The 20,014-nt window shown below is 45.9% G+C and overlaps 1 protein-coding gene across 11 annotated transcripts in view; it reads right to left on the bottom strand.

Annotated features, from left to right (window-relative positions):
* Nucleotides 1-19,876, bottom strand: part of ZC3H7B (zinc finger CCCH-type containing 7B) — a 54,093-nt gene extending 34,217 nt beyond the window's left edge. For 3 of the 11 annotated variants that reach the window (XM_087765525.1, XM_087765522.1, XM_087765517.1), the window contains exons 1-7: nucleotides 16,139-16,416; nucleotides 9,734-9,794; nucleotides 7,783-7,816; nucleotides 7,204-7,401; nucleotides 6,161-6,319; nucleotides 2,739-2,819; nucleotides 1,127-1,186 (exon numbers count right to left, since the gene is read on the bottom strand). In XM_087765525.1, the coding sequence (XP_087621651.1) occupies nucleotides 1,127-1,186; nucleotides 2,739-2,819; nucleotides 6,161-6,319; nucleotides 7,204-7,401; nucleotides 7,783-7,816; nucleotides 9,734-9,786 (585 nt within the window). In that variant the 5' untranslated portion in view covers nucleotides 9,787-9,794; nucleotides 16,139-16,416. Of the gene's footprint in view, nucleotides 1-1,126; nucleotides 1,187-2,738; nucleotides 2,820-6,160; nucleotides 6,320-7,203; nucleotides 7,402-7,782; nucleotides 7,817-9,733; nucleotides 9,795-14,058; nucleotides 14,131-15,395; nucleotides 15,415-16,138; nucleotides 16,417-16,452; nucleotides 16,556-19,316 lie in introns of those variants that run through there. The other 8 variants (XM_087765528.1, XM_087765523.1, XM_087765527.1 and 5 more) reach the window with 6 other exon arrangements.
* Between the last annotated feature and the right edge of the window lie 138 nt (nucleotides 19,877-20,014).

Below are 20,014 nucleotides of genomic sequence, written 5' to 3' on the forward strand. Positions count from 1 at the left end.
AGAATAGGGTTTTTCATGTGCGGATGAGAACGCTGTGTTCCAAGTCCCAGGACACATCAATCGGTCAGCCCCATGCAGTGTGAGATCTGATTAGCCTGATCTTACACAACGTTCCTTATCTTAGTTCACATATTTTGCAATCTAACAACCACAAACTTTTACAGCAAACTCAAAACAGGAGAAGGTTTCCACCAAGAAAACTGCTGACTTGGAGCTCCAGGCAAGGAATAAAATAAGCCCATATTTTACAGAAACATAAACAGAGGTAAGTATGTGTGCCTTCAGCTTAAACTTAAAAAGGCACAAGTAAAGCATTACTTTTAAGATACTGCATCTACTGCAATAGTTTTTGCAACTTCTAGTTTTTGCACTATTTTCATTTCTTGCAAAAGGAAAGATTTTCCAATGGAAAACTAGGCACAACTATTAAAGAAAGCTGACTGGCTGTCCTAGAAAGATGTGAAGGCAAGTCACTGAATGGTGGGAGGTAAACTAATTCTTTAGTATCCCATCTTGTTGTACAAAATGTCAGTTTTTACGGTTTTACAGTTTGTTTGCCTTAAGGAGTAGTATGAAGTACCAAACAGCCTGTAAACCCAGCAAGCGCTTGGGTTTTTTTTTTTGGCCAGTGGCAGAACAAGGAAATCAGCAATTTCTTATATTTTAGCTTAGTATTTGTACAGTGCCCTGCCCAAGCTGGATCTGCCAGGTGACAGGACAATACAAAGAATACATAAACTGTGTGTGTACCTTGCTCAGTACATCGCATGATTTGATTTTTTCTGTTTCTTCAGCAGCTGTACCTTCTGATTTTTACTTAGAGTTGCCCTAACTATGTAAAAACTTGAAAACTGAAACTTATTTAAAATGCAAGAGAAAGCAAACATTCACAAGAACTAAGAAGAATAACCATCTTCAGTGATCTAATTACTGACATCAAAAACGTTGTCACTAGAAATATTTTCAAAGAAATTGATTTCCTTGGCAATATTCCTTAAAAGCAGAAAACACTAATTAATACATTTAAATCCTAAAAGACAGATATAAATTTGCATGTAAATAAAACTGCAAAGCATTCTAGTAGCACAATCCATGAACAGTAAGAACCACAGCATGCAAACTCTACCTGGTTTGACAAATTGATTGACGTGCCATTACTGAGTAGTGAGAATGTTTCCAATTCCTGCTGCAAGGAAGAGAGAGGTCTTAGAACAGAGACAGCCCATGAATGCTTGTAAACTAGGTAAAGCTGGGTCACAATACGGTTTCCTTCCAGGCGCTGCCCATAAAATAAAAGCCACCCTAAAAGGCATACCACTGTGACACAAGGGTACAGTTTTTTGAACACACTGAAAGCGACACATATTTGTTCAGGACACCTCAGTGCAAAACACCCAACATCCAACACACAATCAAGAAGCAAAAAACTTCCCTGAGGAACAGAAGCGTTTCTCTTTTCATTAAGAAATTAATACTTCATGAAGGCATTACAGCACTGGAATGAAAGCTGGAAGTCAACACGACAGATAGCAAGGTGTTATCAAAATACCAATCACTAAATTTCAAATAATAAAAAGCATTTTGGAGTTTTCAATTTTTGTTTTTCCTAACACAGAGGTGGTTTAAGCCCATCACAGGTGAGTAACACGACAGCAGCAAAAAGGTGGCAAGGCCAACTCAGTAAGCAGTCACAAAAAATATTTCTGCATAAAACTTCCCTTTCTTTGAGACAGAATCACTTCAGAGGGCTGAGAGCTGCTACAATGCCAAGGGTTTTTTGGGGGGTAGGCCAATCACACATGTGAGGTTGGTCAGGGAGAGGAATAAGATGCTACAGCCAAATTTACTCCAAAAGCTCTCTGCAAATTGGATGCCCGCCAATCACTTCACTGTGTACTACACAGGTGCCCCTCTGGAGGTGGAACATACCAGCTGTTTAACACACCACTGCGCATGGGGCTGAGGATGCTAATGTAAGCCTCAACAACTAGTTAATGTTCCCTGCTCCTGAAAAGTCATCCTGGGATTTTACATGACCAAGGCAGCTTTATCCAAGAGTGCTAGCGGTGGCCTAACGCCCTCTAGCTCCATCCCAGGGTATACATTTAAGTACCAACAGCACTCCAGTTATGGCAGCACTTTCTCGTAGCGCCAGTTACGAATTCAGACACTGAGGTCAATTTACTGGACTCACGACTTGCTTTTTGCTGCCTTCTTTCCTAGCATCTGACCAGATGTGCACTTGTCATCTTCCCAAAGCACAAGCCTCTCCCCCACCATGAAGACGGTGTATGCCTAGATACGGGGCAAGAACCCCTCATGATCCATTGCACTACAAAACCAGACGTGCCTCTGATGCAGCAGAAGATCCCACCCTTCTCATCCCATAACAGGGAAAGGACTGTGATGCAAAACCTCCTTTGGGATCAGGCCACCTGTTCCTTTCCTCCCAAAAACACAGGCTCCCAGTACATCGGAAGCCACTCCTGCAACACCAGCCCAGCTCTGCCCGGCTTAGCTGGGGACACAGGAAACATCCTGGCAGTAGACACAGAGCAGGAATGGGGTTAGAAATGGATCAAAGCAAAGCAAGTCAGAGGGTCAGGACAAGGAGAGTTGCCAGCCACCTGCTAGAGGGATCACAGGGTAGTGTACGTGTCCCTATAGCTGCAGAGCAGCACCCACCACTTCTGCAAAAGTAAATCGGAAAGAGCCAAATAAGAAAAAAAAAGTCATACCTGAGGTCTTTTGTATGCTTTTCGAACCCTCAGTCCCAGCTTCTGGGCAAGCTCCTGTCCCAGCTGCGTGACACTTTCATCCTGGGGACAAAAACCATTGGCAGGACACTTTCAGTTTTGCCTTTGCGGCACACAAAATGAAATAAACAAGAATGCAGTTATCCACACTGGGCTGTGCCAAGAAGCCTCACTTGTAGACTGCAGCAGGACAAGTGCCAGAGCAGCCCTAGAAGAGTCCTAAGTGCTCTTGTCATTCAGTCCTGCTGAGATACTGAGGTTGCACCAGGACCTCCCCGCACACTCTTTCGATGCTGCAGAAAATCAGAATCAAGTGTCTGCTTCCAAGAAAGCACTCACTCTCTGAAAGCAAGGTTCACGAGTCCCACTGGCGAGATGGCTGAAGGAGCTGCCAAGCAAGACTGGCTGCTAGCAGCTGATACAGCTTCCACAAGATCCCCATGTCAAGGAAGAAGGAGCATTCACAGCCTGTATACTTTCCCTCTCCACCAGCCACAGAGCTAATAATCAGTTTTGATAAGCCGGCAGTATTCACTAGCCTGTTTTGCTTGTTTATTTGTTTTTAAAGCTGAAACCAAGCCTCAGTTTCCAACTTACTAGCTACAAGGCATTTTCACCGTCTCCGGCTCTGGTTAAACAGCCTCAGCTTAGTCAAGCAGATCCTTCTGCTTTCCCTGCTGCGTGCCATTAACCATCCTCCCTGCTCACTGCCCAGGCCCACTGACACATCATTGTGGGGTTTAGACAAAGTTCTGGGCCACGCTCCATTCCCCTGCTCCATCCTCTCCAGTTCTGCCTGGACTAACAAATAAGTGAAGAAGGTCATGGCAGGTTATCACCAGCAACTCTTTCCTTCTGCTTTCCTCTCTCTCCCTGTTTGCAAAAATATTGGAGTACTTTAACAGTTTCTTCAAAGAAGAAGAAAACATCTGCCCAACCTATTGTGATATCCCTCCTCAACGTCCCAACATCTCCTCCCTCATCTCCAACCTTGAAGCTTGCTCTCTTCTCTCTACATGGCATGCTGGTCTTTCCAACCTCCTTCTCCCTGCAGGTTCATCCTTTCCCTTTCAACCTCTCACTAGCCCCTGGTTCTTCTAGCCCAGAGTGTCAGTAACTTTTCCTTTCAATTTGGAGTGCCACTTTTTGACTGTACTTGCTCCCCCACGCCCTCAACATTGGTCTTGTCACCATCTTCTCTGAACTCAGTGAAGACAAAATCTATCTTGTCCATTTCCTCTTCTCTCTCCATCTTATACCCCTTCAGGATGTACCTTCTCCTGAAACTGTCCCTGCACCCTCCAGAGACCTCTTCTTGGTCAAATCTCATGGTCACTGCTCCTTCCTCACTGTCTTCCACCTCTCGGATTTTTCTAACACCAATCACATTCTCATTGCTCTGTTTGCCTCTGGCGATTCTGCCTTTCCAAGCACTCTCTCAGGTGTCTTCTGAAGTCTGCCATTTTCTTGCTCCCTGTGGAAAACTCACCAGAAAGACCTCTGATGTCATTTCATTGATCTCATATTCATACCTCCCAGGTTTACCCTATCCAACTCCACATGCCAACATAACTCCGAGATGTCTTCTCAGATTCCTGGACAAGATCAAGAATGTATTTCTCTCTAGACTGCCTCCACTTCCCTTCCCAACAACACGTAGTTAATTACTGTCCTTTTCGTCAACAGGCCTGAGGTTTGGGGGTGGGGGGTTATTTGCTCTTTGCCACTCCCAAGATCTTCCTTTAGCTTTCCCTTCCCTCAGCCAAATGCCACCCTCAGGCGCTTACTACCTCCCACCTAAATGAGGGGATGCTCAACAAAGGCCTGCAATATGCTGTCCTCCAACACCCTAAAAAAACTGATGCCATACCAAAAAAAGCATACCACAGAGGAGTATCAACCTCACCATGCTGGGAACATCTGCAAACTATCAGCATTGAGTATCTGCACCCAGAAACAAGTTAACTCCGCTAGACAGTGAGTCAATGGAGTGGGAGATCCTTCATCACCAGAGTTTTAATACATGCTCTACTCTAACCACAATAAAGTTCTCAGCTGTTACAGCAATGCAAGCTGGAAGTACCTGTGTGCTCCAGAGGCTTAGCAGCTGGTGTAATGGAAACAAGATGATGGATAGCATGACTTGCCCTTCATGTGGAGAAGGCTTATGATTTCTGTTAATCGGGTAATAAGGCAATGGGGTATGTTAATTTACAAGACTGAATTGTTTCAAATAGGGAATGCAGATCACTCAATACGGAGTTTGTAAGGCTGAACTTTCCTGCCACAGAGAAGTTTGATGAAGTCTTTGTAGACCTCGATGATTGTAATGATAATAATGGGAGATATGTAAACATAAGTATATGGTTAAAAAGTAAATTCAATTAAGTGGCTCAACTGCAATGTGATATATAGCCAGATACGGCTTTACATGAACCATATTACATGGTTTTGTTTATAAAAGGTTTTGTTTAAAAAACAGTTCTTTGGAACTCCAGTAACGTGATACCTTTAAGGTGTTTTGGTCACCCTGTTCCGTCAAGTCAAAGAAACTAGAATTTACAAGCTATACAAAAGGAATAACTAACTGTTAACAAGGTTTTCAAAGATTGCTTCTGTAACACTACTAATAAAGGAAAGTTAACTTCTCCTGCTGAAGTAGACGCATTTTTCTTGTAATAGCATTACTGTGATGGATCAGAACCAAATTTAGATTCTAGTGAGCACTGGTTGTCTTTGCTATCTAATCACAGTCTGGTCTCCTGTTCAATATTTGGCCTAAAAGGACACTCAACAAAAGCATTATCAGGAAAATATCTAGGGCCTAGTATATGCAGATAGTCCTCTCTGAATGCAAAAATTTACACACCTGTGAACATAAAAATAACTATGACATGTGATGTCAAGAACACCTTTGCATGCCCTACAAGAAATAAAAAGCTTTATCAGCTTGTCTTACCTATCAGTAAGTAAAACATTGAGACTTTTTTATCTAAAACAGGAAAAGTATACATGTTTTCCTTCAGTGCTTCCGTTCCCATTTGTCTCATGCTCCTAGTTACTCTCATCAGACATATAAAACCAGCTAATTAAAACAGTCTCATGGCCTTAGTTCACATTTTGTTAGGGTAGGGTTTTGCTCTTCACAAATAGGCCACCAAACCTGCTGTTACTAACTGGTGTCTCTGGCTGGCACTGTCTGTACAGGGTGACTTGGACTGAAGAAACATGTGAGATCAAACATCATCTTCAAGTCAGAGAGACAGAATTTCTGGGCATAAGCATGTTCCCAGGAACAGCCAAGCTTCCTCTTCCACTATCCTCTGGCCTCACGCTAAGCATGTTATGGAGGAGGAAGGTGGTCAACCACAGAAATCAAGACGAGTTGTATGTCAAAAACTTACATGTGGGAGGGACAGCAAGCATCGGCTATTGCACTCATATGCTTCTTTGTGTCTTCCAAGTTCATTTAAGGAGCGGGCTTTCCGGAAGAGCGCTCGGATGTTCTCCTTGTCAAGACTTAAAGCCTTCTCGCTGTCTTCCAGTGCCTTCTCATACAACCCCTGCATTGAAGAGACCACCTCGAGTCAGCTGAGGCACAGCAGACTAACCCCTCCTTCTGTGTGAATGCAAAGGTTTTATCTCTCAGCAGAAAACAGGAATATAAAAGGCAGTTGGAAATACATATATTACCTCATACACAGACCAGCGTACAAACACACAAAACGTGCAGTAACAGAACATTTTGTTAAGTCTTGCAAAACTCAAAACATTTTGAAGTCAGTGAATGCCAGAATTAAGGCTGCTTGAGCAACTTTATCTTGTTTCCCCCTCTACCTTGGGCATGTGACATTTGACAGTCTAATTATGTGACTGCTTGCTCATTCTTTTCATGGGACTCAGCCTCATTACGAACAGGATGGACCTGCTCTGGGGTTGTGGCATAAAGGAAAGCTGTTAGATTCCTTAGGAAAATGGAAGCACACAGCCTTTTAGAGCCTAAGTATTGCAGAATCCTTTTCCATGTGTGTGCTGAAAGTTCCGTCGAGACCCAAAGCCTTCTCACTGTCTTCCAGTGCCTCACGTGAGGCAGGAGCCTCCAGAGCAATACTCAAACAGTATTCCAGAGAAACAGTCAGTTCTGGAAGGCACTGGCTCTTTCCAATCTCCAGATTGTACTAACTCCTCACCAACGTGGACCAGAACTGCATTCTCAGTACCTTAGGCCTGGCCCCCTCTCCTTCACATCCTTCCTCTGGTCTCGCAAGACACAGTGCAATAGTGGTGAGATATCAGAGATTTCTGTGTGTCATCGTCTCCTCCATTGTTGGAGAAGGGAGTGGACAACACCAATTGAAACCCCCCTTGACGTCTTCTCCAATTGTGCATGGCACTGCAACCATGATGTCCTCCCTGGCCCCTGGGGATAACCTGGGAAGGCACTCACCATGGCAAAGTAGCAGGCAGCTCGGTTGACATGCAGCTTGCACAGGAGTTCCTTTGGGATGGTCACCTCGTCGGAGGCTGCGTAATCCGCCACGTTCAGCCCTTCTACATACTGTACAAGCGAAAGCTTGAAATCCTTCTCTCGGAACAAATCATTGCCCTCTGCAAACAGGTTTCTCACCAGCTTCTGCAAAAAGGCCTGGGCAGCAAGGAGAGAGCAAATAGACTGAAGTGGATATTCAGAGACAGAAGAGGTTTCCCAATTTCCCATTCCTTTCCATATGTTTTAGCAAGCCTCCTGCCCACTAAGATGCTCCTGCCTCCCCATCCTCCTGTAAAACATCAGTCTTTTGGTAGAGGAGAATAATCCAGTCAAATCTCCTTCCTTCCTGAGCACTCAGGTGTCTTCTCCTTTTCCTGAAAGTTGTCATTGTCAGAACCTTAAAGCTTTAAGTTACAGACAAATTGTGACAGACCATCCCATGCTCTCCACTTTTGGTATGTAAACCAATGGCTGTGCAACAGAACAAATCTTGCTAACCAAAGAGTTCCCAACTTCAGAAAATAAATTTTTCATTACCTCATAATCTTCTTGGCTTAGGGGTAATGTGGACCTGAAAAAAAGAAGAGAACATTCTCATGAAACAGGCATCCATACAAACACAGGTTTTTGTCTGATGAAGAAACCATCTTTCTCATCTTGTGTTGATGATCTCGGTGAGTTGCTGAACAATTTATCACTTTAAAGGCAGCTGGGGCAAAGAGAACACAATTAGGGAGCACTGTGCTCCGTGATGGCCACAGTGGTGTCAAGAGATGGTCAGGTCCCAAAGGGATTTGAGACTAGAGGAATCTTATTCTCAGTCATTTTCTGGACATACACGATCCTTTGTAATGTGCCTTCAGTCAGCCACCTAAAAAAAACCCCATCTTTGAGAAAGTCCCATGAGAGATTGTCATGGAGAGTACAAGCTTATTTTAAGTGCATCTGACTCTAATGAGAGGCACCAGACTGGCACTCCAAGACCTCCTGGAATCCTTTGTGTGACCAAAGACATACAGCGGCAAATGCAATCACTTGCCTCTGCATTAACTTAGCCACACACCTTTAGGCCTACACCACAAAAGGAAATGAGAAAATGCAGGTTTGGGAAGCCATTTAACTCCAGCTGTCTTGGCCAAGGCTGCCAGGCTGTGCCACAAAACTGGCAGTGCTTGTGTGGATAACACCTGCCCCACAACAGCACTGAGACTTAGATGAAAGGTTCCATTCTTCAAATCAGACCACCCAGGTCATCCAGGTTTGGTCCACATGTATTTATTGTTTCTCGTCAAGGAGAAAACAATAGGCTCTAGAGAAATCCTTAGCACCTTTCATGGCCCTCCTCACCTCTGAAATATAACATTGTATACAAGACCTTATTGGTCAGAGAATAAACTTTTTTTTATATTTCATCTAATCTAATCATCATCTGCTCCTTAAAATTAACTACAGGAAATGCCTTGGCTTCGTAAAAAACATTCATGCTGCTTATAAAATTGGACTACCCCTCTTTTACACCAAAACAAGCCAACAAATGACACTGCCCCTGGTTCAGAGTTTAAGACGCACTCCAGAAGCATGAACAACACCCCATATTTCTAAGTTATTTTATTTCTAATAAATAAACCTCATAATTGCCTCTCTGAAACTGGGTTATCAGCCCCATTTAGTCTCAGTCTGGGGTGAAAATATCATTGCCATGCCACAGAATATAAATATTTAACATGGAAGATTTGTCTTTTTTTCCTATTGCAGATGCACAGATTTCAGCCATAATAACTGCAAGACTCAAAGCACACCTTAAAAAAAAAAACAAAACAATCTGATGACAATCTCACTGCTTCCTTACTCACCATGGAACATGGACCCAAGTCTGAGACCTTTGCTAACTCAAACATTGGAGGGAAAAAACTCTACTGTACTTTATAAGGAACCACTTGGACTTGTAGCTACCACACGAGCAATCACCTCAAGCTCTAGAAGGCCACATGATATTCGCAGAAGAGTGACCTGAGGCACCTACAGGTTGGCAACTGTAAAAGAGCCCAGGTCATCTATTTCTGCTATAGGCACTATATGGGGCACCTGGTAAGTCATTTACCCTGCTTTCCCCACCTACAAAATAGAAACACTATATCCCTTCCTAAGAAAGGTGGGATAACCTTGTTGAGAGAACACTTTGAGATCTTTACACTGAAGATAAAGTAGAAGGTCCAAGTACTATTTGCATTATGCTGACTATAAAGATCATCCTGGAACTGCAGGGGAGGGCAAAACCCAAGGAAATTAAAATTATACAATTTCAAGTTTAGAGAGAGAGCAGGACGAGAAGCACCCTGAAGAACCACAGTGAAAATCCTCAGGACCAATATCTCTCTCCCACGCAGCAGCCCCAAAGCGGTGAATAGGAAGAACTCAGTTCCTGCAATCCTCTATACAAAGTCAACCACCTCCAAAGCCACAGGAAACAATGAGGTTGTCCACTTACTGAATGAACTGAAGTCCTTTCTCTATTTCTTGTTTTCTCTTCTGTCTCTCCATTATAGTTGCTGCAGAGGAAGAAGGCAAAAAAACAACACAAAATGAGTCATTATAGGTCTTGCTAGCAATTAAGCAGCACAGTATTTTGTGTGCACCTGAATTTACTACTAACAAAATGTTCCAGACCAGATGCCCTGGACACCGAAGTCCATGATTTATCCACACAGCAGACACAGGACGGCAAGCAGCTCACTACCAAGTATCTGCTTTTTCTCACATGCCGCTGCCAGGATACATGGGCTAAGAAGAATTACTTCAATTTGAGCTCTCTACTTAGACTGCAAGTAAATAAAGCAATGGGAACCAACTGTAATAATGACTGCCTTCTAAGAAGGGGGTGTGGGGGGAGAAATCAACATTTCCCCTGCACTGGCAGTCATTTCAGGAATTTGTGCTGTGACCCTCCCATGATAAGCAATTCTGACCACTGTTTATTTCGGACAGATTTAAACTGGTTTACCACACGACATACGAAACAAGTATCTGTGTAAGGTGTCTGGAGGCATATCACAGAGACAGATGCAAAGAAAGGAGATGGAATTGCTTGCCATGGTCCACATAAAAGAACAGTGACGAATCTAAGCAATGGGAATGTCATGCTGAAAATCAGCAGGCAAGAGCAGTGGAGACTTGGGAATGTTCCTTCAGACAGGGTGAGCAGCGCCTGAGGAAGACTCAAGAGAGAGTTATCCCCATCTAGCCAGGGACACAAACGGGCACAGTAACTTGTCTAGGTTTGACCAAATCCAGTCTGGGTCTCTCCGAGTGCAGATAAGTAAGGATTATGATGGAGCCATTTTGGAGTAATGTCCCTTTTCTCAACTAAAATGGGTTTGAATCACACATTAGATACATGAGCTTCATCCCCTGTGTTTTGGGAGCAAATCTTAGAATGGCTCCTCCCTGACCTCTCCCCAAGGTACACAGGTCTGCCACACAAGAAAAGAATAAAGAAGGGGAGAAGGGATGGCACTCTGTGGCAAAATAGAGTTGCTGGCAACAGCAAATTTCCCAGCCTTGCCATCAACCAGCTGCGATCACAAACAATGCTCAGCATTTGAGGAATGGTAACTGAGGGACAAAGGCAGCAAGCACAGAAACACGGACATGAGATGGAGCTGAAGGCACTGTGCCCTCCCAGCCTGGGATCACCTCTGAAGAGATTACGAGAAAAACAAAAGTAATTTCTCTAACTCTATATTACCACAGCTTGGAGAGCATTACCACCCAGCTCTGTTTTACATTAAGACCATCCCTACCATTCTAAGGTGTCTTACAGTATCTATGGCACGTTCAGCCTGGCACAGGGTGAAGGGACATTCAAGGTACATGAAAATCAATCCTGACAACTCAGCAAGCCCTTATTGATTGTGCTCTGCGCCACGCAAAATGTAAAAGAATTAATACCTGTCCTTTACCAAGAAGGAGAGTTGGGGGAAGGGGGAATGGCAGGAGCGAGAGAAAGACCAGAAAGAAGTGGTAGCAGAAGGAAGCAAGAGCTTGAAAGTGACACTGTGCAGTTTGTAAGTCATGAGACATTAAATTTGAAAGCAATCTGGTCCAAGCAGCAGGTAGAAGATTTTAAGCAGCTGCATTTGGAACGGGATGGGCAGCGCAGCAAGAAAGGGAAAGCCAACAGACAAGGTGAGTGATGATCAGCATCTCTATAAAGGCTTTTAACAGAAGCGATGGACAAGAGCAGGTAGACTTCAGTACAACACCAACAGAAGGCCTGGAATGATTTATAAATAACCTCGATAATGAGCAATCAAGAAGAAATAAGGAAATGTAACAAGGAGACTGTGAGGTTAATATGATCACTAACGCTACAGGAAGACAGGCTTGAGGGGTAGAAAGAGACAGAATCCATTTATTTTACATTTCTCCTTGCATGAAATTCTATTCTGCAAAGACAGAAGAAGTAAGAGAGAACAGACAAGGTGAAGAGGAGCAGTAAGAACCATTTCCACACAGAGAGCAGTGAAAGCCACAAGAGGACAGAGCAACCCCAGAGCACTGTAGGGGAGAACTGCGAGGGACATCAGAGACAAGGGTGGGGAAAGAGCCACCACGGAAAATGACAAGAGATAAACTGGGGGGGGAGAAGACGAGTTAAAGGGTCAAGGGGACCCTCACAAAGGCTGATGGGGAAAAGGGCAGGAAAGAAGGAGGAATTTCTATCTGTCTGTGCCCTGAGTGCACCAACAGGCTTTAAATGCCCCAAACAGCCTCACCTCAGCCCCCCACCTAAGCACCCTCTGCCCATGGTCCAGGAGCTCCATTTAAGCTCAGGTCCAGGCATACTGCCTCATCTGAGCCATACTGTAGGTGCACCTGTCCTCAGTCATATCTCCTGGACAAACCTTGGACCTCCACTGTAGGCAGCTTGTCTCCAGTCCTGTCTCTGGCACCATCTCCTACTGCTGGACTTGCTGGGTAGACCCTGGACCCAATTAACCACCTCATCCTCTCTGGGACTGTTCATGGACCCCCGCTATCAGCATCTTGTTCTGCCTGCCCTGTCCAGCTATGGTGGGACTGCACCCTAGTTAATGAGGGCACTGCTGATGGCTGTCATCACCTTTGGCTCCTAGCTTGTCCTCCCTGGAGGAGCACCTGCTCTTGCTGCTCCCTGATGTGAGCCATGCTGGAGAGAACAAAAGTCAGGGAAGTGAAGCGGCAGCCCACGGATCTGATGAAATGGGAGACTGCTGGTGACTATGGGGAGAGCAGTTGAACACTGGCTGCTCATCACAAAGCCAATGGCTGCACTCCAAAAACGCTGTGGCACACCTTCACAATTGTGTATATCCACAAAACAGATCATCACCTTGAAAAGCTTCTGATACACACAGCCTACTTCAACCTCTGCTTCTGAGCTCAGCTTTTAAAACACTACTGCAACGACTGAAGAAATCAGTACCTGTTCTCACGGCTACCCTGACCCCACTGTTAAAATATCCTACACAGCAGGATGTGGGCATGTGCTACAATGAGAACCGGTTACTGTTGCTTGCCCACAGAGAAGGGCATTCAGACATTACTGACCAAAAGCTGGAGTGGAGCCAAAGGACTATAAGGAAAGGCTCCAGAATGTCTCCTTCCTAGAGTTACCCAACTCCTCTTGCATCCTGGAGCTCCCCTTCTGTTTCTTCTCTCCTCACCGCCACTGCCACCTCATCCCCGCTTCATGTGGACGTCTGACTAACCTACTGCATCTCTGTAAGTCCCACAATACCCAGCTACAGTTTTGATCCTTGCTACAAAACCCTCATTAAAAAAAAAACCTCTGTGCCCTGAATGCTGTTTAATCTCTGCAGTACTACCCTCATCTTCCACAGTGAACGTTCTCCAACCCAAGACCCTCCATTGCCTTCTTTAGACATAAACTGCAGGCCTGATCTCCCCTCCAGACTGTTGCTCCCTGATACTGCCCCACATTCCTCTCTCCTTGCAAGTAGGTGACCAGCTCCCTCTGCTAAAGCTCCGCCACGCCTTCACGCTTATGTCATGACTTTGCGCATAAGACTCATCTCCTCATAGCAACACCCTCAAAACGCACACCACATGCTGCTGCCCTAACAACTTATTTCACATCTCCCAGGAACAACCACCTTTCCCTTTCAATCTGACTCCACACCAGCAGCCTCCTCCACGCTTGGCAGACCTCTCCCCCATCCTGCCTGCCCCATCGCTGCTGGCGGCTACCATTTGGACTCCTTTTGCTCCTCACACCTCTTCCCCTGCCACCTCCCCGGCAAACTCAGGTCACTTCTGTCTCCCCTCATTATCCCAGCCTCTTCACCATGTCTCATTCGACCCTCGGACCAAGCCGCACACCCGTTATGCCAGCAAACCCAAGACACAGCGAGCCGCCCATATGCGCAACACTTCAGTTCTGCTGCACACCACAGCATGGCTGATGCATAATTAATTTTAAGCGCAGAGCCTGTTTAGCTTTTGTTTTCTCAGTCTTTTAAATATTTTTAGAAACACAACAGAAAACATTTCATGAAGCAGTGTGCCTAAGCAACCTTCCTCCCCCCCTCCCCCCAATCTGTCTGTCTAGACTTGTCTGCTCAAATCGCCAGCAGAATTCGAATCCAGAGTATTTATATCCCCACTACAAAGCTCTTATCCTTTCAGTCCAGAGATGTTTATCCTCTCTGGTCCAGCATCTAGAGAGGACTTTACTCATAGTTTGTCAATGAGTTACAAACTATTTGCCAGACAGAAGTAAAACACTGCAGATAGACAAAATGGTTTTCTTGCCTTCAGAAGGAAGCACGAGCCAGTAAACAGGGTGACTCAATCACAAACTGGGTAGATTCACTCTTCGAGACACTACGAGATGAACGGAAAGACTTGAATCTACCTTATCAAGGACGGGGTGTTATTCCCAACCCTGCCAGAGCTGTATTTGGGCAAAGTTTTTCATACTGTGATAGCAATGAGTTCACACTTGACCAACTTCCAGGCTTTGACTGTAACATTTCAGCCAGAAATAAGTGCACCAAGATGCAAATGGCAGGTTGTAGAGCTGAGACAGGAGCTGAGCCCCAGGGTGTGTGCACTCTCCTCCAGGCAAAAGGCTCCAGGATGTGCTAGTCTGCAACATGGAGTCTTTGGCCACCTCACTGGTAGAGCAGAATGGGTAACTGGACTCACATCAAGCTGAGGACAAGCTGCACAACCCACTACAAACACAGGCTCCCACTCGTTCCCATGGCTGCTCTCTACCATGCCCTGCTCCCTGGGTCTGAATGTTTCTCACAGCTGACAGCTCTCGAGGTCCCCACCACCAAGCTGTACCCACCGGGTCTGACGACTGTGTCCCTCCACACACCAGCCACCCCAAGGTACCTCCATGGCCGCTCTCCCACACCCTGGCACCCCGCTAGTCCGGGGCGGCTGGCATCAGAGTGCCACCAGCTTCACCTCCAGCAAACGCTGGGTGAGGAGGCAATGACCCCCAGCTGAAAATAAAAGCATCAACCAGATGTTTCCCTGGGAAGGGGATGGAGGTAGCGGTCGAAGCCTCAAGAGACCACCCTGGCCCCATCACCCCATTTTCCGCTCCCTCCAGCCTTGCACCCACGCATAACGCTCTGTTTACTGCAGGCCACCCCACACCTAACACCCCCATGTGGGCCACCCTTCCTCCTGCCCCGGCCCTCCGGGCCCTGCCCGAGGGGCACTGCAGTGCGGCCTGGGGTGTGAGGAGGGGGCGGTGGGGTGACGCTGCCCGTCCCTCGGCCTCTTGCTCGTGGTTTCGTGCCCAGCCAGCTCGCCCTCCCCTGCCTCGCTTTAAAAATTAAATCCCGGGGCCGGTTCCCACACGGGTGGAGCGGGAGCCCCCGCCCGCCTCCTCCCCCCACCCCCATCACTAGGCCGCCGATCCCCGGCCTTGCCTAGCGGCCGCCGCGAACCAAGGCGCCACCTCGGCCGGCCAGGGCGGAGAGGGGCCGGCGGCGCCTCCCGCACCCCCCGCGGCTCGGCCGGGCTCCGGCACCCCGGCATCCCCGCCACCCCGGTCCTGCCGGGAGGGGTTTCCCGTGGCAGGAGATATCCAGGCTTCGCCGGGAAAAGCAAAACAAACCAAAACATACTCTTCTTTCTTCCCCACCCCCCATCCGCTTAAATAAAAATCACACATCTCCAGGAGTCTGGGAGGCGACTTTAAAAAAAAAAAAAAAGATAACCTCCCCTGCCACCCGGAAACGGTATAAAACCTTAAAGAATTTAGGAAAAAAAAAAAAAAAAAGAAGAAAAGGAATAAAAAAATCCCACAACCTTCTTATTTGATAAACTTTACAAGCCCCTATGGAAGGTACATCTGAAAAGCTATTCCACAAGGGCTTCTCTGCTGCTTCATGGGGTTTATACCAAACAAGAGGGGGAAAATGCAGCCTAAATACGGATCTGAACACAGCTCTCAAACCTACAAACCACAAGCAGGCACAAAAGCAATTAATACTAAGTTTTTCATATAAACCCAGGGGCTTTTCCCCTAGCTATCCACTTTTAGACTACTACCACATTTTTTCCAGGGGGTGGGATTAGGATCTCTGACAATTATTTTTTTGCAAACCCCACATTTTTGGCGGAAGAGGGGGTTAGCTTCAAAATCTCGCCCATATTATTTTTCACCACTTTTTTTTTTTTTTTAAATTTGCAATTACACAACGTTTCATCCATGCAGTTACTATCTGAAACCTTTACTTTCTAACGAAGCAACATCCAGATTTTCTTGTTTCTCAAGTCCACCCCTTTCTACATACACAAACACACACCCATACAGAATTGGTTTAAGACAAAAATAATCCCCCCAAAATAATAATAAAGGACTCACCTCTCCTTGGGTTTTCCCCCCCACACTATGTATAAACTTTCCTTGATAAATGGTATTGTATTACTAGAGATATTATTAATGTATTATTACTAGAAGTAATAATAATAGTAAGTGCTATTTAATTATAGAAGGCAGCATTCTGCTTCTGGATCGGCTGCCCCTGCAGCTCCCTCCATGTGCCTCCTGATCTCTTTACTTTCATTTCCAGGTCTCGCTTGCTGCTCGCTCGCTCTCAGCTGCACCAGCAAGAGAAAATGCCTCCCTGCATATCCTCTGGGCCCTAGAGGCTACCGCTTTCCATTACAAAAACTCACAGATCTTTCCCTTGTGGTTGGTTTTGAGATTCTTTAAGGTGAATTAGGCTTAAAAAAAAAATAATAATCATCAAAAATGAAAGCGCTTAAGCAGCCGAGGCTCCGTTCTTAATTTTAATGCAACATTTTTCTTCTTCCTGGTTGTCTTTGCTGATACGTAAAATATACCCCAAAAGACAGGAAAGCTGCCTCTGCAGAGCGATCGCATGCATGCGAAGCACGGCGATGAACTGAATTACGAGACACACACACCCCCCCCCCGGGTGGGAATATCACATACGTGAAGCAGTGACCCTTTTGCCCACCCATGTATGTTTGCTGGAAGGGGGCCAGGGCCGTTGCTTATGCCAGAGCAATTAATTATCTATTCCAGCTGGACCCTTACTTATTCCACCCTGCACTGCTGAGAGGGTTCCCTGTAAATAAGATCTTCTGAAAACATAAATCTTTGGGTGGAAAGGAATATGCAGTATGAGTATATATAACATATTATTATATTATATACTATTGTGTCTTATACAATACACATACATGATATGTAATATATATGTACATGCATATATATTTTTATATTTATGTGTACACATACGAGTTTAGGCACTTTTTTTGAACCAGAGTTTTGGCTTGTTTTCATCCCAAATCCCTCAATATTTCCAGAAAGTGGACTGAATCTCCACAAGCAGCCCATGCCATCAGAGCCCCAGGAACGGAGTTGCCGATGGAAAGCAGGGGCCCAGCGGCACACGTTATTCTATCGCGGGAAACAGTTGTGAAGACAGAGATACACAGCCCACCTTAGACGGGGGTTCATCCCTCCTTGCCCAGCTGCACTGCCATTAACTTCAAATAACCCTCTGAAATGAGTTTTATGCTCGGCTCCCCGTCCAGTCTCCCTGGTAGGATAGGCTTTCCTCTCCCTAAAGGATTCTGCCTACCGTCAGATCATCATTTGCAGCCTGACACCGGTTTAAATTATCACCTCTTCTCCAGTGTAATCAGCGACATGTTTACTCCTCAGTGTCTCGCTTCTCTATTTACAGTGACCCAAAAGCAAGTGTCACTTTGTGCTTTGCAGCTAAGCAGCCCTGACAAGATTCAGAGGCAGGTAGAAGGTATCATCTGAAGTGTACTGAACTTGTTTAATATTTAAAACATGTTGATCAGAAAAGGAAAGACTTTATTATATTGAGTAGGATTGGCTTCTGGCAGCTCTGTCAACACAATAAACTGATAATTTATGAAATATAGGCTGTGAATTGTATAATGTACTGTATGATGCTGGAGAACACTGTCTTACGCTCTTCACAACATTTAATCACAATGCACTTTTTTCTAGATATTCATTATGATCCAAAGACTGCTGTTATTCATGGATAAGACAATGTTTATTTTTATTATCTCTTCAGCAGGTTTGTTACCTCTTATTTTTAGGCAATGACATCGTGACAATGAGTAGAGTCTAACCAAGGTGGGCCTCCGCTGTAGAAGCTGCTGGGCAAAATGTACATTAAATTACAATCCCAGTTGAGGGGTGACTTTGGGCAGAAGAAAGGTGGAGCAGGCCTGGTGGGGAAAAGTAAGCACGGGGAGATCTGACGTGCCAGATCACATTGGGAGGGCAGAGTCACAGAGCCATTAAGCATCAAACGAGTCACAGAGCCCAGGATGCCTCCAACCCCACAGCACCTCTGAAAGGCAAGGCATCACAGCAGGATGAGAAGAAGAGGGCTTAGGAGGAGCTGAGGAGAAAGAGGAACAAACCCAAAATCTAGACACAATCAAGAGTTATACTGGAATAAGCACTATTTGTTTAATTCAAGAACATTCGTTTTTAAGACTACATTTCCCAACTGAATGTCATGTTATACTTCCCTCCAGCTCAATTTCCTTTGCCTGTAAGACTGAGAGGTGTCCTGCAAGGTCGTGATCCAGCATGCACCGCTCCTCTCATGAAATAAACTCTTTCCTTAGTGGTTAACAGCAAGATTTTCACAATTTGCAAGCATGGGTATCGAGGTCTCGTGTGCAGGCAGTCAGCAGAGACAAAACGCCGCCAATCCCTGCTACAAACTAGTTACAGTGCCACAAAAATTACTTTGATTTGTAAAGCTATTCTTTTAGGGAGAACGAATCTATGGATCTATGCTGCAATGGCACAGTACACCTTCATTCCAGTATAGCTGCATCCACAGTTAAAGACTTTATTCTCGCCCCTCTGGCCCAGGTAACTAGCCAATATTTGGGGGAACAACAGAGCAGGGAATCAGATGTATTTGATATGATCCTGTTTATTGCTAAAGATCACGAGGAACTAATAACCAGTGCCAAATTCCTTGCTTATATTTTCCAAGTTCAAGCTCCTTCTTGAGATCACACTAATTTATTCCCTCATCTGCTCTACATTTTCTGACAGCTTTATGCTTCTCACATACAACCGTCCTCTAGCCAGTGCCTCAACTTCTTAATTTTCTTCAGTTGCAAGAGAAATTCCTCTTATTATTTACGAGTTAGATTTTGCTCAACTTTTCTATCTGGTTGCTGTACCAGTTTATGGCTTTTATTCTTTCAGCTGTCATGCTCCATAAAGAAACTTAATTGCTTTTTGTATTCCCCCAGAACGAAGAAGGTCTGCCATGCCCTTCAACCTCAACGCAGTCTCCCAGCATTGCCAATTGCTGACATTCTTTTCTTGGGTCCATGTAAGCATTTGATATTGTTTCTTAAAACCACGGTTGGGAGAATTGTGAGAGAATGAAAAATGCCTCTTATAATGTTTTGGGACCAAATGGCAGAATAAATCCAGCCTATTACCCAGCTCAACGCTGAGCTCCCCAGGTATCTGCGGCTGCCACTTGAAATGGTACCTGTGTCAGTGCCTGTAGGTTGCAACTGGGAGAGAAGGGATTGGGTTAAGTGGACCTGTGCGAACACACTGCAGTAGCAGGCAGGTTTAGGCACAGCTCACCCTGTCCCGTCAGATGTACTTTTATTTCTATACTCAGGAGAAAAATGTCACACACGAGGTACACACGAAGCTGTCAAGCAAACTGATGCTTTTTGCATCCTTAAGTAGGGATGACCGCGCACTCCTGGATGAAACCTTTTCCTTAGCAGAAAGGCTTGACACCACCAACGAAGTACAAAGATGAGATCTGCAGAGACGTCATCCAAATGAGGGCTCAAGGAAAAAGGCATTCGTGTCCCATCTGTGGGTATCTGGGAGGCCTGCAAAGCAACTCGCAGCTCCTGGGGCGACATCTGCCCCGTGCGCCTGCTGCGAAGGGGGCTCGGGCGCACACCGCAGGTCCACTCAGCCTTCTGAGGCCGGTGGCACGCCTGCCGCGCCTCGGCGCCCGCGGGCGGGGAGACGGGCCGGCGCCACACGGCCTCACTCGCACCACGGGACGCCCGGGCCCGGGCCCGGGCCCGGGCCCGGGCCCGCGCCGCCTCCCCACAGGCCGGCTCCGCGCGAGGCATGGCGGGACCCCCCCCCCCGGACTACACGTCCCGGCGTGCCCCGCGGCCGGCGGCACAGCGCGGGCTCCGTAGCCCCGCCCAGGCG

Source organism: Nipponia nippon, unplaced genomic scaffold, assembly GCF_047370975.1.
Source record: "Nipponia nippon isolate SJK-2023a ecotype South Korea unplaced genomic scaffold, ASM4737097v1 scaffold_3, whole genome shotgun sequence".
NCBI classification, from domain to species: Eukaryota; Metazoa; Chordata; class Aves; order Pelecaniformes; family Threskiornithidae; genus Nipponia; species Nipponia nippon.